Source organism: Castanea sativa, chromosome 1, assembly GCF_040712315.1.
Source record: "Castanea sativa cultivar Marrone di Chiusa Pesio chromosome 1, ASM4071231v1".
NCBI lineage: Eukaryota > Viridiplantae > Streptophyta > Magnoliopsida > Fagales > Fagaceae > Castanea > Castanea sativa.
The window spans coordinates 69,089,080-69,105,673 of record NC_134013.1 but is presented as its reverse complement, the minus strand read 5'-3'; the positions used below and the strand labels follow the sequence as shown (position 1 = coordinate 69,105,673).

General features: G+C 35.7%; 1 protein-coding gene across 3 annotated transcripts; it reads left to right on the top strand.

Annotated features, from left to right (window-relative positions):
* The first annotated feature begins 13,696 nt into the window (after window positions 1-13,696).
* LOC142606242 (uncharacterized) lies at window positions 13,697-16,346 on the top strand. Of its 3 annotated transcripts, none has more exons than XM_075777627.1 (5): window positions 13,697-13,972; window positions 14,085-14,119; window positions 14,215-14,355; window positions 15,002-15,100; window positions 15,614-16,346. In XM_075777627.1, exons 1-3 carry the CDS (start codon window positions 13,778-13,780, stop codon window positions 14,306-14,308), a joined length of 324 nt encoding a protein of 107 aa, XP_075633742.1. In that variant the 5' UTR covers window positions 13,697-13,777; the 3' UTR covers window positions 14,309-14,355; window positions 15,002-15,100; window positions 15,614-16,346. The 3 variants fall into 3 exon arrangements, with proteins under 3 accessions (XP_075633742.1, XP_075633747.1, XP_075633745.1); XM_075777632.1 differs by having other exon boundaries at window positions 15,575-16,346; XM_075777630.1 differs by having other exon boundaries at window positions 15,520-16,346.
* Window positions 16,347-16,594: the final 248 nt, after the last annotated feature.

Genomic DNA, 16,594 nt, shown 5'->3' with positions numbered 1-16,594 from the left:
AACTATTTGAAGCCTTAATAAAAAAAATTAAATAAGTTTCTATCAACAAATGAAAAAATTAAATAGATTTGACTTTATAAAAAAATTGTAATTAAGTATTAAATTCTTTTATTCTTTCCTTTAAAAAAATAGATTGATTATTCCCTTATAAAAATTGATTCTTTCTTTATAAATAATAAAATAATATGCCAACACAATTTCATGGGTAGCCCATTAAGCCTAACCTAGTAGCCTAGCCCGTTAATGACAAAATGGGCATTGCCCATGGGCAGGGTCGTGGGCTGGGGTTTTCTCTTTTAGTCTAGCCCGACCCGACCCGTTAACTAGTTAATAGTCCATTATGCCCAACCCATTATGCCCCTGGGTCAAGTAAAAATGGGTCAAGCCAGCCCGACCCGGCCCATTGACGTCCCTTAATCGCCATACTCTTCAATCTCAATGATCAAGATTTGAATATGATTTTCACCAAGTCCAGTAGTATTAGGACCATTTATTAAGTTTAATCGGGGTTTGACCAACTTTAACTAAACTTTGACTGCGCCTTTCTCTAAATCCAATTGTTTAATTGTGACCATAATTTACCAGAATGAACCTTTCATTACACTCTTCAAATCTAACAGTTAGATTTCAAATCTAAGAATGACACGTGATGAACATGTGTTGTGTACCTATATGGCTATATATATATATATATTTTTTTTTTCTCTTAATTTGACCATCCAATTGGTCTCAAATTTTACCAACACCAATATGTCATCATACTCTTCAATCCTAATGATCAAGATTTGAATATGAATTTCACCAAGTCCAATGGTATCGAGACCATCTATTAAGTTTGATCATGTTTGACCAACTTTGATTAAACTTTGACCACGCATTTCTTTTAATCCAATAATTTGATTGTTACTATAATTTGCTAGAATTAACCTTTCATTATACTCTTTAAATCTAACAGTTAGATTTCAAATCTAAGTATGGCGTATGATGGACATGCGTTTTGTACTTATATGGTTATGTTTACTCAATTTGACTATCCAACTGGTCTCAAATTTCACCAACACCATTATGTTACCATACTCTTCCATCATATTGATCAAGATTTGAATATGAATTTCACCAAGTCCAGTAGTATCGGGACCATCTATTAAGTTTGACCGAGTCTGACCAACTTTGACTAAACTTTGACCGCGTCTTTCTCTAAATCTAACTATTTGATTGTGACCATAATTTACTAGAATTAACCTTTCATTACACTCTTCAAATCTAATGGTTAGATTTCAAATTTAAGTATGGTGCGTGATGGACATGTGCTGTGTTCTCTCAATCTGACCATCCAATTAGTCATATTATTTTTTTTTAAAAGTAAACATAGTTAGTCAAATATTAAAATTCTTACATAAATTTAATAATAGCTATGATCATTTTTTTAAAATTTTTTAATAAGATAGAACATGTGATAATTTTTGTTGTGTGGTTTTTTTTTTTTTTGTTGAGAAAGTTGTGTGGTGATTTTTATTGAGTATATGTGATTTTTTTTAAAATTTTATTTCATAGCTCATTAATATTAGATTCTTAATATTTTTCACTCATTAACTCACTTAAATATATAGATGTGTTTGATTCATGTACAATTACAAAATGCATGACAAAATGGTAATTGCTAGTCAAAAGTGGTAATTAATTAATATTGTCTTCTCTTATTTTTATTTTTTCCTTAAAATAAATTTGTCTTCTTTTGTGGGTTCTAGTTAACTCAACTGGTAAAGTCTCTAATGGCTGTATAAGAGATCTGGAGTTCAATCCCCGCCTACACCAAAAACTGATTGGTGTCTTGGTCTGATGATAAAGAGCTATCATCAGGAGCGGACACCATAGGTTGAAACTTTCTATAAAAAAAAAGTCTTCTTTTATTTTTCCCACTCAAAATTTCCAAAAAATTTGTTTCCCTCCTAAAGTGTTTCACTCAACTTTTTTCCCCTAAAGCCAAAATCTGACTTTTTACTTAAGTTTTTTTCTCCCAAATTTGTTTCCCTTTCTAAGCCATCACTCTTCCTCTCTCTTTCTCTCCATCCTCACCGGCCATCCTCACCAGCCACCGCCACCGACTGCCACCATCTTCCATCAACACTAACCCCATCTTCTTTTTAGCACAAATGCCACGTGCCATGTGGATGCCCAGGGCATATGAAAGTTTTTATTTCACACAGTCTCTCATTTTTTGTTTTCTCTAACCGATTCAGACTCAATAATTATAATCATTTTCTATTTATTTAATTATATTGATTAGAAGTAGTGCAAAATATTGGATATATAATTAATTTTTTTTCTTTGAATTTTTCGTTTGGTTTTATTGATCAGATTGTGTATAGGATTTGGGTGGTGTGAATGAGGTAGTGTTCGTGGTTCTTGATATCACTGTTTCAAACACTACAAAAAACGCGCTTTTGGGCCGCGTTTTTTAGCCGCGTTTTTCTAAAACGTAGCTACAGACAGGGGTTTTGAACCGCGTTTATGAAAAACGCAGCTCCAAGAAACACGTATAGCCGCGTTTAGTAAACGCGGCTATAGACCCGCACTGAAGCCGCGTTCTTCGGTGTTGAGGCTGCGTTTGGCTGGTAGGATTAGAGCCGCGTTTTTAGAAACGCGGCTCTAGGGAATTTTTTTTTCTTGTTTTTCATTATTTCTGGAGCGGCGTTTAAGAAACGCAGCTCCAGACATGTTGAAGCTGCGTTTCATTAAACGCAGCTCCTAAATGTTGAAGCTGCGTTTAATGAAATGCAGCTTCAAAATTTAGTATAAATAAAAAATAAAAAAATCTATCCCTAAATCAGACCGCAAAAAACCCTAAATCATCTCCACCCGCTCTCTCTCACTCACCTACCCAAACCCAAACTCTATTCGAAGCTCTTCTCAAGGCCTCACCGACTCCTCCTCTTCCAAACCCAACCCATCCAACGGCCTCCCTCGTCTTTCAATCTCCGCCGTCGATTGGCCTCGCTTTCAAGTTCGCCGAGTTGGAAACGGAAGAGATCCCGCTTGCTTAAAAAATGCAGCACTGCTAGACAGGTATGGTCTCTGCCAATAGAAAGAAATTTGCATAAACAAACGGTTTGCATATATTAATGATGTGGTTATATTGGTTTTATATATTTAACATACTGGACTTTGAATGCATTGTAGATAAGTTTGTTATTTCCCTCTTTTTTGTAAATTCTTTTGGGTAGCATTGTAAACTGGATGAATAGGATTAATGAATAAATTTAGCATTGGCAGTTTACCTCCCCATAGCGGATGATTAGGTTTATGGGTGTTATATGTATATAATTTCACATTGATTTGAGAGTCCCAAACTCAATCTGGACATCTGAGTCACATGACATGATAAATTGCTTAAGACAATAATAATAAAGAAAACAAAAAAAGAACACAGATCAATAAAAGTTCAGTCTTGTCACAATAATCTTGAAAGCTCGTGATGTGGCATTTTTGTTTCCATGTTCATTTTTTGATGCCAACTAGTTTGGGCTGCCCTGCCTTGCCATTATAAAAAATAGTGATTAAGGTCAATTTTAGAAATCATTGATGTCATTTATAAGTGCTTAAAAAAACAAGAGAGATTAATTTTGGCAAAATCCTCTCCTTTCTTTTTTAACTTAGCAGTATTAGGATTGTTTCTCACACACTGTAATAATTCTTTCAGCTTTCCAAGCACAGAAACTACACAATATACACTTAGAATGAGGGCATGGCCCATATATTAGATCATACAATCTAGACAATGTTCAATTATTTTTCTGATCATATAACTTGCACAAGGCAGATAAGAAACATTTTAATTACAATTCTAAGAATAAAGAAAATTCCACCTAAAAAACTGTGTATCCAAGGACAACTGTATACAAGGAGAAAGTTGGATGCCTACCAACAAAAACAAACCAAAAGAGGAGAAGTGAAGGGATTGCACTTGTGCATTTCTGTGGTGGAACCTGAACACTGTTGGGCCATCCTCTGTTTGGAAGAAAGAGGCTCCACCAGATTCCCCTTCATCAGGGGGTGGTACTTGGCCTTTAAGCCCTTCTTCACTATATTAATCATAGAAAGCTTTCTTTTGTACACCTTGTAGTCATTGTAGTTTCAGATTCTTATAGTAAGTAAGACTACTTAACATCATTGACACATTGGATTAACTAAAATGTTATTTTTGATGCCATTATCTCTTTACATCTACACGTCATCCTTCATGAGCGTATATTCCAAATTCAAGTTGTCTTCAAGTTTACACTTGATTTTGATGGGGATGTTAAAATAGATTACCATAAATACATAAGCCATGATGTATAACACCATAGGCTATTGTGGTTTTGTAATGCATTGGACTATTGTGGTTTAGGCTTACTATACTAAGCCTAATCTACTTTTATATATACCCTACATTAAATATTGTAACATATAGTTCAATATAGCAAAGATGTGACTACTTGTCTTTCTGCCATAGACATATGCCATCAAGCCGAACTATGTTAATTGGTTCTCTTATTTCTACTTTCTCTTTTTACATGTTTTATTTAATTCTTTCTATTTTAACATTATGAATTTAAAATGATAGGATCTACATAGGTAATGCTTTGAGCTTTTCTTGATATTTTCTGTAGTGATCATTCTGCAATTTGCATTGTAATTATTGTGAGTGAGAAACCTTGAGAGATTGGTTTAGATTCCTTGATAGAGCCTTTAAAAGGGTGGTCTTCCCACAACCTGGGGGACCAAGCAGTAGAGTTATCCTGCAAGAAAGGTAAGGCCATGTGAACACATCTCTAGCCTCATTAAAGCACATTTTTCAGTTATCTCTATTGTTAAAAAAAAAAAAAAAAACCAAAAATCATTGAAGCTAGGGACGCAACAAAAATTGTAGTGAAATTGTAAAGTTCTAGTATAATTTGGGAATGCTGTAAAATTCAAGTGAATTTTTAATGTGCCCTTAGACAGACTATTAAATATGAATTAGTTTGAGAAATTTGGTTGGATTGATTTTTAGTTAGGTACATGGGTTACATTAGGTTTTGATTTGATTTTTTGAAATTTGGGGTTATATATGGTTTAGGTTTGGAAAGGGCAAGACAGAGAAATAAGAGAGAACGTGAGTTCGCTATTTGGAAAGAGCGTTGGTAACGAGAGAAATTTGACATCTTCTGGTCAGGCTACCAGAAATCTTTATTAGTAATTTTTTTTTGAAATATTGCTTTAAATGTTTGAGTTGATATAGTCTTAGGTTTGGGTATTTAATTGAATTGATTTTGATTCAAGATTTGTCTTCCTTTTTTACTCTTTTCCCTCTAAACTACACTCTAAAAATACCATTTAGAGGATAGAAAAAGAAACATCTCCTTCCATTAGAGAGCGAGAGGGAGATTGAAGAAGTTTGATTTCTTTAATTTGATTTTAATTGTCAATTTGTCACATACTTACTGCATTTCTTCATGTTTTATTCTTATTTCCTTTTATGCATGTTTTGATTTCAAGTTGGGTTAAAATTATAGGAAAAAATAATTGTGTTAAGTTCTTAAAATTTTCTATTGCATATGACTAATTGTTAACAATTTTTATCTATTTTAGGTTAGTTCTATGAGATTTTGTTTGATGTTTCTGAAATGATTTCAAATTGCAGAGTGAATATTTGTGGTGTAAATTTGAAATTATTTTAGGATGTTTAAATTCTCAGTGTGATTCTATTTTTGAAAAATAATTTCCTCAAACTAATTTTCAAACAGAATAATAATTGAAAACATCATCTTTTAAAATAGTACATCTTTCTCACAATCAAAAATCTGGGTATCAATATACATATTAATAGTCATTTGCTCTGTTAAATCTCATTACTTTATGCTTTCACAATTTTTTGAACTGTTTAACTGTACTTTCTTTAAAGAACAAAATAATAATAAAAAATACTGCATTTACGTCTCTTATAAGAGAAATCCAAAGATGAGCATGTGAATGAGAAAAAAAAATTGTTATAAGTTTTATTCCTTGAAACCTTTTTTTTATAATTGATACCTGCCTTTGTAATTAGTGTTTTGCAAAAACAGTTCTCCACTTGGTTTGACTTGCCTTTGAACCTGGCAGCTTAGTGAATGCATGTTAAGTTAGAAAGAAGACAATCTTGATTTTCCAATATTCATACCTGTTATATAATAAGCTGTAACTGCAATATATTTTTATTGTAGATTAGTGTTGTGTTGGAACTTGTTTATTTTGGATGGTTGTGTTGTGTTGGATAACAGGGAAAAAACAGCCAAAAAAGAGGGCAAGAAAAAAAAAAAAAAAAAAGAGAAGCTATAGCCGCGTTTTAAAAACGCGGCTATAGTTTCTATGCAAGGTTGGCAAACGAACTGACAGAGGGCTATAGCCGCATTTTTTATAAACGCGGCTATAGTCCGCAGCCTGTAGCCGCGTTAATAACCGCGGCTCAAGCGGGTCTGTAGCCGCGTTTTTGGAAAACGCGGCTTCAGGTCTAGTCTGTAGCCGCGTTTTTAAAAACGCGGCTACAGACCCCGCGGGTCTGTTGCTGCGCCGCTTAGGCCGCGTTTACAAACACGGCTCTAGAAAACGCGGCTCTAGGATATAGCTGCGTTTTCGGGGTCTATAGCCGCGTTTTTGAAACGCAGCTATTGACCACGTTTTTTGTAGTGAAAACATAATATTGTTTACTGTTGACTGTGCACTAAGATGGGAGTTGTATTTACGGTTAGTATTATAATATATGAAAAATAAAATAAAATAAACTTTTTTTTTTCACCAACCAAAAAAAGTAAAGAAATTTTTAAGATTAATGGAAGCAATAAAAAATATTTGAAAAACAAACAGAAGAACAATTTTTTTGATTAATGGAAGCAATGAATATTGGAGTCTTTTGGGTAAATATTGCAAAAAATGGAGTTTTTTGTGGTTATAGGCACTGTTCAAAGTTATTTAGGGGAATAAGGAGAGAGAGTGAATTTCGGCAACAGTGTTGCCGAAATTATAAAAAAAGTAGGAGAGAGAAAAAGAAAAAGGAAGAGAGAGAAATTTTGGAATTTCGGCAACACTGTTATCGAAATTCGTTCTGCCCAGCCCCTACCTGAGTGAGTGAGTGAGTGCGTGCCCAATGCGAGTGCCCGTAGCAACAAAAAAAAAAAAAAAAGTTTTGTGGCAATCCCATTGCCAAAAATGGAGGGAAAAAGTTAAAAATATATATATATATATATTGGCAATGGTATTGCCGAAATAGGGGGAAAAGAGAGAAAAAAAAAAGAATTTTGGCAATGGTATTTCCAAAATAGGGGAGAAAAGAGAGAGAAAAAAAAAAGAATTTTGGCAATGGTATTGCCGAAATAGGGGGGAAAAGATTTTTTTTAAAAAAAAGAAAAGAAAGAATTATGGCAATGTATTGCTGAAATACGGGGAAAAAGGAAAAAAAAAAATTAAAAGAATTGTGGCAATGCTATTGCCGAAAATGGGAAAAAAAAGAAGTAAAAAAAAAAAGAAGAGGAAAACCAATTGTGACAATGACATTGTAGAAATAAAAGGGGTGTTTGTTCAAAATATATAGATTCTAAAAAAGTGCATAGATTCTAAAAAGTACATGAAAGAAAGTTATAGAAGAAAAAAATGATTAATGTGTACTGTAAATAGAAAAAAAATGATTGATGTGTACGTCCAAAAAAAATTAAGTCCATAAAGAATCTCTATTTTGACAATGCCATTGCCACAATTGGTTTTCCTCTTTTTTTTTTTTTTACTTTTTTTTCTCATTTTCGGCAATGGCTTGCCACAATTCTTTTTTTTTTCCCCCTATTTCAGCAATACAATGCCACAATTCTTTTTTTTTTTTTTTTTAATCTTTTCCCCCCTATTTCAGCAATACCATTGCCAATTTTTTTTTCCTCCTATTTCGGCAATACCATTGCCAATTTTTTTGTTTTTTTTTGTTTTACTTTTTCCCTCCATTTTCGGCAATGGGATTGCCACAAAACATTTTTTTTTTTGCTTTGGGCATTTGCATTGGGCATGCACTCACTCACTCACTCGGGCAAGGGCTGGACAGAAGGAATTTCGGTAACAGTGTTGCCGAAATTCCAAAATTTCTCTCGCTTCCTTTTTCTTTCTCTCTCCTACTTTTGTTAAAATTTCGGCAATACTGTTGCTGCAATTCACTCTCTCTCCTCATTCCCCTAAATAACTTGGAACAGTGCCTATAACCACAAAAAACTTCATTTTTTGCAATATTTACCCAAAAGACTCATGAATATTGAGGTATATGGATTAATTTAATTGTCCACTTGACAATGTAGGATGCCGTGGCTGCTTTTGAGATTGTAAATTGCAATGGGGTTGAGGTGCAATGCCAGATATCCTTATTTCACCTCATAAATGATTTTATAATGTCAAATTGAAATCCAATTATATTATTCCAAGATTTCAACCTAATAAACATAGAAAATAGATTTTGATTTGAGAATGATATTAATGCCTGGTATATGATCTTACATCTTAGTCGTTTACCTACTATGTGGCTATTATAGGGATCTGCTCCAACTATTTCAATGGACAACAGCTAAGTCTAGTGAGATCAATGTATTGGTACCTGGTGCTGAGCCTGATGGTGGTTGGGTATGTTTCCTGGTTTCTTTTCCCCTCTTCCCCCCCCCCCCCCCCCACAGTTGTCCTTGTAAACAGTATTGTTAGGAGGTAGTGTTCATGGTTCTTGATATCGCTGTTTCAAAACATAATATTGTTTACTGTTGACTGTGTAGTTGTAGTTTCATTAGTTTCATTTTGACTGAAAGTTAGCTAAAGCAGGCGTGGTATATGTGAGATTTTGTTTGTGAAGTGGGATGTTTGTTGAACAGCTCTGGATTGGCATTGATCAATGTTACCATAGTTTGATTACAATTTGATTACTGAAATTGAAAATTAAACAAAGTGGGTTGTGGAAGGTTAGAATGACATAATGAGTCTGAAAATCTGATATATTTGTGTAAGACTCTTAAGTCTTTTTGGAAAGTTTTTTGGGAAAGGTTCTTGGTGATCAAGGGACACTTAAGTGCATTGGTTATTGGCCAATACGTACTCCCTGTTCAAATTTTTTTTTTTTAAATAGTTAAAATAACTTTAATCTGAAAATCTGATATATTTTGTCTAAGCTGTTAATCTTTTTTGTTTTGTTTTTTGTTTGTTTTGGGAATGTGTGCTAGAAGAGGTCTCTAGCAATCAAAGGACACTTTAGGTTCATTGGTATTGGCCAATACATACTCCTTGTTGAGGACTATAGTTGTGAACACTAGCTATTGCCTATTGGTAGTCTTTGCATGTCAAAGTAGCTAGCAAAAGACTTGTCAAAAAAAGTAGTAGCATAAGGATTCATGAGAGTAAACAGAAAATCTTGGAGATTGTTTCTTGGGGTGGTCCTATCTCCAAGTTCTTTACGCTACATGTTGACCAAATGTAGTCAGAGTTGGTATGGTAATGATTCTGACTTGACTATGTTAAAGGCTGTTACTAAGAGCATCCACAGCAGTGGAGTTAAAATTTTGGCAATTTAGCTATACAAAAAGTTACTTTATCTATTTTACCTATACACTTTACAAAACATGCTGCAACAATGCATCTATTTTAGCTTTCAACACAATAAAATAATATAAACATTACAATAAAATAATATTTCTATTACAATAAAATAATACAAACACAAAACAAAAAAACTCCACAAACCGATCCACCACCACTGCCAACCAACCAAGATCACAGAAAAAAACCATCAGCACAAATCACACAAATCACAAATCACACCAACAAACCCACACAAATCACAAACCCAGCCATAGCCACGCTACGAAATTCGCGGCGTTCTTGAATCCGATGAAGGCGATGCCGATGGAGATCGACGGTGAGATGGAGGACTGGGCGAGATGGGTCGGCGGCATGAGACAGTGACGTGGGTGATGAGAATGAGGATCGGCGGTGAAATGGAGGACTGGGAGAGATGGATCGGCGATGAAGATCGACGATCCAGAAGTTATCGGCGGCGAAGCTCGACGATCCAGAAGTTATCGGCGGCGAAGCTCGACGATCCAGAAGTTATTGGCGGCGAGGCTCGACGATCCAGAAGTTATCAGCGACGAAGCTCGACGATTCAGAAGTTATCGGCGGCGAGGCTCGACGATCCAGACCTTATCGGCGGCGAAGCTCGACGGTCCAGACCTTATCGACGGCGTCGGCGTGGGTCTCAGCTGATCGGCGTGGGTCTCAGAGAGGGAAGAGAGAAGACGGCGTCGGCGGCGGAGTGACTGAAGAGAGAAGACGACATCGGCGGCGGTGGCGGTGAGCTCAGAGAGGGACTGTGAAGTGAAAGAGAAGGAGAGATTGAAATGGAGATGCTTTCCGGAGGAGTGTATGAAGAGAAAGAGGTCTGCGTGCAATGAAAAAGGGAAATGAGTGAAGTATTGTTTTTTTAATCACTGCCGAATAAAATATTACTTTTTTTTTATAACTTTCAGCTACAGTGCTCATGTATTGATACATGAGCACTGTAACGCAAAGCTAAAATTTTTTAGCTTTGCCTCCACTGCTGCATGTGGGTTTTTGTGGTTTGAGTGGAGCTAAAATAGCAATATAGCTATTTAGCTCCACTGCTGTGAATGCTCTAATGTTGATAAAACCTGCATTGACTGGTAAGGGTGAGTAAAGAGTGTAGGTTAGATTGTATGGCATATAGTCTCAATGTAGTCATGTATGTCAGGCATCAGTGAAATAGGATTTCTCTTGGCGGGTAGTCATGTTTAATATGTAGTCATATTTAATACAATCTAATATGTAGTCTGCACGACCTAGTGTAGTCATATTTTACATTATTCTTGGTGGTGCTTGTCGATTGTCTTTTTTCTTCTCTTTCGGCCAGTTTTAGAGCATCCTCATCATCAGTTGGTAGATACTCTTCTAGAATACAAATTTGTTATTTTTATTTTTATTTTTTTATTTTACATATTTTGGCCCAAAAAATACCCACATTAGTGAGTGTAAAGCTGTGTAAAATTGTGTAAATCCATCCACGAGCTACGGTAACCGTGTAAATATACACGGCTACTGTAACTCGTCCATATATTATTTTATCAATTTCCCATTCGCTCTTTTTTTTTTCTCTTTTCTCTGTGCTCAACAAACTCAGTAACTTCTCTCCTTATCTTCTTCTTTTTCCTTAGATGCACACAGAGATACACTTGCTCAAAAAACACAGATCGGTGCTTGCTCAACATAGAGCTACACTTGCTCAAAAAAAGAAAAGAAAAAAAGAGATACACAAATCGAAGCTTGTGGGTCTTGCCTGATTGGAGGTAGGGAGATCTGAGCTCGTGGGTCATGCTTGTGGGTCTTGCTTAATTGGATCGGAGTTCGTGGATCTTGCTTGACTGGATCGGAGCTCGTGGGTCTTGCCTAATCGAAGCTAGGGAGATTTGAGCTCGTGGGTTGTGCTTGTGGGTCTTGCTTGACTGGATCGGAGCTAGTGGGTCGTGCTCGTGGGTCTTGCTTGATTAGATCGGAGCTGGTGGGTCGTGCTCGTGGGTCTTGCTTGACTAGATCGGAGCTCGTGGGTCTTGCTTGACTGGATCGGAGCTTGTGGTGCTTGACTGGATTGGAGCTCATTGGTCTTGCCTGATCGGAGCTTGATCGGAGCTCGTTGGTCTTGCTTGATCGGTGCTTGTCGAGTCTTGCCTGATTGGAGCTGTGGATCGGTGCTCGTGACCGAGATGATGTGGATTAGACCGAGAGGGAGAGTTGATCTGAAAAATGGGTAGAGATGGGTAGAGAGATGGGTATAGAGAGAGAGCAACAAATCAGAAAAAATGGGTAGAGAGAGAGAGAGAGAGAGAGAGAGAGAGAGAGAGAGAGAGAGCGTATGTATAGGGGCAGTTGATAGAAATAAAAAAAATTGAGAAAATTGATTATTTAATTAAAATATGTGATAGAATAGATGAACTGATATGAGTGTTTTGTAAAAATAGATGTATAAAATAGAAAAAATAAATTTTTAGTTTAAAAATGAATGTGTAAAATAAAAGAACTGATGTGGTTGCTCTTAGAGTAGCTTGAATTAGAAAGATTAGAGAATAGGCAAAGTAGTCAATAGAAATCTTTCGCTCATCTCTACACTTTACAGGTCACTTCACTATCTTTCCTCTTTACCGATTTTTCACTTTCACAATTCACTCTCTTTATATTTGTACTTTATGAAGTTAGAGCATCTACAGCAGTGGAGCTAAAAAATTAGTTTTTTAGCTCCACCAAGAGTTACTTTATCTATTTTACCTATACATATCTACAAACATGCTGTAGCAGTGGATCTATTTTAGCTTTCAATACAATAAAATAATATAAACATCACAATAAAATAATATATCTTTTACAATAAAATAATATATTCCACAACTCAAAAAACATTCACAGCACCAACTACAATAAAATAATATTTTTTTTGTTTAGCTCTCATGAACAGTGTTCATTAGAGCTATTAGAGCTAAAAAAAAAATAGATTTAGCTCTACTACTGGAGCATGCTTTTTGGTGTTTAAAGAGCTAAAAAATATCAATATACTAATATACCACCACTGCTGTGAGTGCTCTTAGAGACTTTAAGCTAAAATGTAATCAGCTGTATTGTTAATTATTGGATTGTTGAACCTCTTATGCACATGGGTGTAAGTGCATTTCATTGTCACTCAAATCCCCACTTTCAGCTAAACTCACAGGACGAAATAGCAAAATAACCCTCAGTTTCTAACTATATAGTTAGCAGGCCCGGTTTGCAAACTATATCATAAACTAACATCTCGAGTCTCAGAGGCTCGATTTTGGGTCAAAAATCGAATTTTTGAGAGTCGATTTTTATGGTCTAATTCTGTCTGACGTGGCCTATTTTCCACATGGCGTCTAGTTGGAAATCGAGACTTAAAAACTCGATTTATGTCTTATATCTTTCCCTCTTTCCTTCTTATTTTTCCCATTTTCTGCGTTTCACTCCGTTCTTTCTTCCTCGCTACTCTCACTGCTTCTTTCTGCCTCCTCCTCTACATGCCTAGCCGCCGCCGACCCACGCGGACCCAGGCCGGCGCGCCTCAGGTCGCGCGACCCAGGCCGGGGCGCCTCGGTCGCGCGACCCAGCCGGCGAGCCCAGGTCGCGCGACCCAGGCCGGCGCCCCTCAGGTCGTTCGTCCCAGGCCCGCGCCCCCCACGTCGCGCCACCCCCGTAGGCGAGACCCAGGCAGCCGTGGATCTGGGGCAATGGTTTTTTTTTTTTTTTTTTGTGCATGCTGGGTTCTGTTCAGTCTTGATCTTCACATGGTGGATGAATTTTGATGGTTTTTTGGATTTTGATGGCTGTGGATTTCAGATGGCAAAAGACTTGGATTTTTTTTATTTGGGGTTTGTAAATCGAGTTTTAGAAACTCGATTTTCAGGTGGTTCCACGTGGAAAAAAATGCCACATCAGACATTAAAAATCGATTCTCAAAAACTCGATTTTTGACCCAAAATCGAGCCTCTAAGACTCGAGATGCTAGTAAAAGATATAGTTTGCAAACCGTAACAACTAACTATATAGTTAAAAAATTAGGCCTATTTTACTATTTTCTCCAAACTCACACCTCAAAAAAAAAAAAAAAAAAAAGGAGAAACTTTCCCTTTCTACAGAGATCCGTACCTTCAATTTTCCGAAAAAAAAAAAAAAAAACTTAAAAACCATTTTGATGGCAAATGCATGGAAAAGAGAAACCCACACAATTTTACCAATCGAAAACAATATGCTTAAAAACCATTTCGAGCCAGTTTTCGAGAACTTGCAGAGGATTTATGATGGGATTTATTTCAATCGGGTTGGGGATTTGGTCACTGTTTTCAATGCCGCCGCCTCGGACCAGAGTGGGAACATTACATTCCATAAGGTATGTTATTATTGTACAAGTATTGTGCTTTTTTTGGGCATGAATTTTGAATTGTTTCTTTGATTATTGGTATTGTTTCTTCAAATCCTCATTTTGCATTCTCTGTGAAAAGAGCCACCGCCATCTCCAGCTCTCTCAACTCTCAAGGTCGTTCTCTCTCTCTCTCTCTCTCTCTCTCTCTCTGTGCAATATCAAATATGGGTTTTAGCTCTTTTTGTTTATTTGTGATTGGTATTTTGCAGAGAAAAGAAAGCTTTGAAAGATGGCTGCTCCTCCTTATGCTGTGAAACCCGTGAAGCAGCTGGGTCCAGATGGTGGCGAGGAACAAATTCATAAAATCAGGATCACTCTTACCTCAAAGAATGTTAAAACCATTGAAAAGGGTACCTCCAAAATACTTTCTTTCTTGCTTTTGTTTTTTTTTTTGTTTTGGATTTTTAGTTCTAATTTGCATAGACCCATATGATGAAAATGGTGATTAAACATTAATAATGTGGATCTGAGTATGGTTTAGTTTCAGAGATGAAACACTCTTAGAGTATGTGTGAATTTTTGTTAAATCTTGTATGTTAGTATCGGGTATTTTCATATTTTTTAATGTGCGTTTTCTGAGTCAAATCTGATTTATTTAGTTGGTTATGGAAATGGTTTAGTTTCACAAATGGTATTATTAATGATTTTTTGTGTTATATGTTTGTATCAATTTTTAGCTATGATTTTTATCTGAGTCAGTTCTGATTTGATTTTAATTGGTTTATGTATGAGGTTTTAAAACTTTTTAGCATCTTAGATCTGTTTAGAACAAGAATAATAAGGCAACAATTTGACTGATGGTTTTGTTTATTTTTTTTTGTTGATAGTTTGTGCTGATGAGTCATAATGTGCGCATTTGGGATTAGATTGATTAATACTATTATTTGTAGGTTAATTATGTGATATGTCAATGTAGCAGATAATGTGAGTATAGTTTTTAAATTTTCATACAGCCAATATCCTGTCAATTATCTTCTTTATGAGTTCTTCTTTCAGGAAGGGTAGACTCCATTGCATGTTGCCATCCAAAGCAGAAATAGATTTATAGCAAAAGTCTTGTTAGTCAATGGCGCAGATAAAAACAGAAGAACTAAGGTAACTTTCTAGAGCCATGCATATCCCAGCAAATTGTAAAAATGTCCGTACTGGTCCTTCTGGCTCAATTTTTTATTGTTGATTGATATGAGAGAACCTGGCCAAATATATGCTAGTGAATTTGTGACTAACTTCATTTTCCTATTAACAAAAGAAGGAATAATTGGTAAGCATTGTGAGACTTGTAACTATATGTGCTAGGTAGTTGAAGCTTATCTGTTGATTAAGCTTTGCCCCAGGTGTCAACTGCGTGATATCTTTTTGGCATCTTATATGTATTGAATTGTTAGAAGTATACTTATATAAAAATAAAAAAAGAATTGTTAAGTATGAGCTGACCTTTTGCTTCTGCTTCGTATTATTTTCTGTTGTATTGTCATGCTTGTTTAATTTATGTTCATCAATTTTTTTTCTTGTAGACCTTTGGTGAAGTATTGGAATTATTAGCAAAAAATTTCTCCTGTTTGCTTTCAGTGAAGGTGTATTTAACATTGATGGGTTTACTGCTTTTAGGATGGAAGAACACCCATGGATCTGAATTTTTGTTACAGAGAAGACTTCAAGTCATTTGACCTTGCCAAGTTACTGAAGATAATGCCAGCTAACAGAGATTATTGATGGAGATGGTAATGCCATAATGTTGAGATAGAATCTTCAGCTGTTAGAATGTTTATGGTATTTGGTGCTATAACCTTGTCAACATTCTTGCATTGTGATGCGGTGTGAGCCCATCTTGGATCTTGAAGTTGCCATACAGGCCAATTCATCTCGATTTCCTCTCATATTGTGGTGTTGAACCGCATAGGATCATGCCTTCTTCACTAATAGATGTGGATGGTGTCTTTCCATAACTGATTGCATATGATATTCATCTCGTTTGTATCTTTAAGTACATTAGTGAAATACAGATCTTATGAAGAGTTGGGGACACAGATTTGTTTGACAGATATGCAACTAAGGGAAGCAAGCTTGGGCAGGTTATTAGTGCATCTAGTGATTTCTTATTGTCAATCTGTTTTATATGTATGGGCTATGGAGGACAGGGCCAATGGACAGGGACAGATGGCGTCTTACTCTTATCAATGTGATGCCTTGATCAAGGAATGCTTATAGTTAGGAGTAACTCCATTTGTAGATCTAATTACAAGTTACAAGCAAATTCAGAAACTCCATTTGTAGATCTGATTACAAGTTACAAGCAAAATTCTAAATCGGGTTAATTTCAATATTATTATTATTACGAGAATGGGTTGGCTTCCTTATTCTATTCCTTTTACATTGCAATTGGATTTTCGGAATCTATTTCCTTCGTTCTTCTCTTTTTTTTTTTTGGTTGTAATTATTATCTTTTTGGGTTTTTTTTTTATTTTTTGCTAAACATTACTTTAACGCTAGATACCCGCTAAAACAAAATATTGGCGCTTGCAGTTGCAGATTTAGTCTTCTGCAAGACTGCAATGTTGTTTTGATTCTGACAAGTGAAATATGTATATA

What these genes read in the sequence shown, in the direction of transcription:
- LOC142606242 (XM_075777627.1), top strand. Translation starts at nt 13,778, where the DNA reads ATGGCAAATGCATGGAAAAGAGAAACCCACACAATTTTACCAATCGAA. An exon ending in GGAACATTACATTCCATAAG is followed by an intron (nt 13,973 to 14,084) that starts GTATGTTATTAT and finishes CTCTGTGAAAAG; the next exon opens with AGCCACCGCCATCTCCAGCT. An exon ending in CAGCTCTCTCAACTCTCAAG is followed by an intron (nt 14,120 to 14,214) that starts GTCGTTCTCTCT and finishes GGTATTTTGCAG; the next exon opens with AGAAAAGAAAGCTTTGAAAG.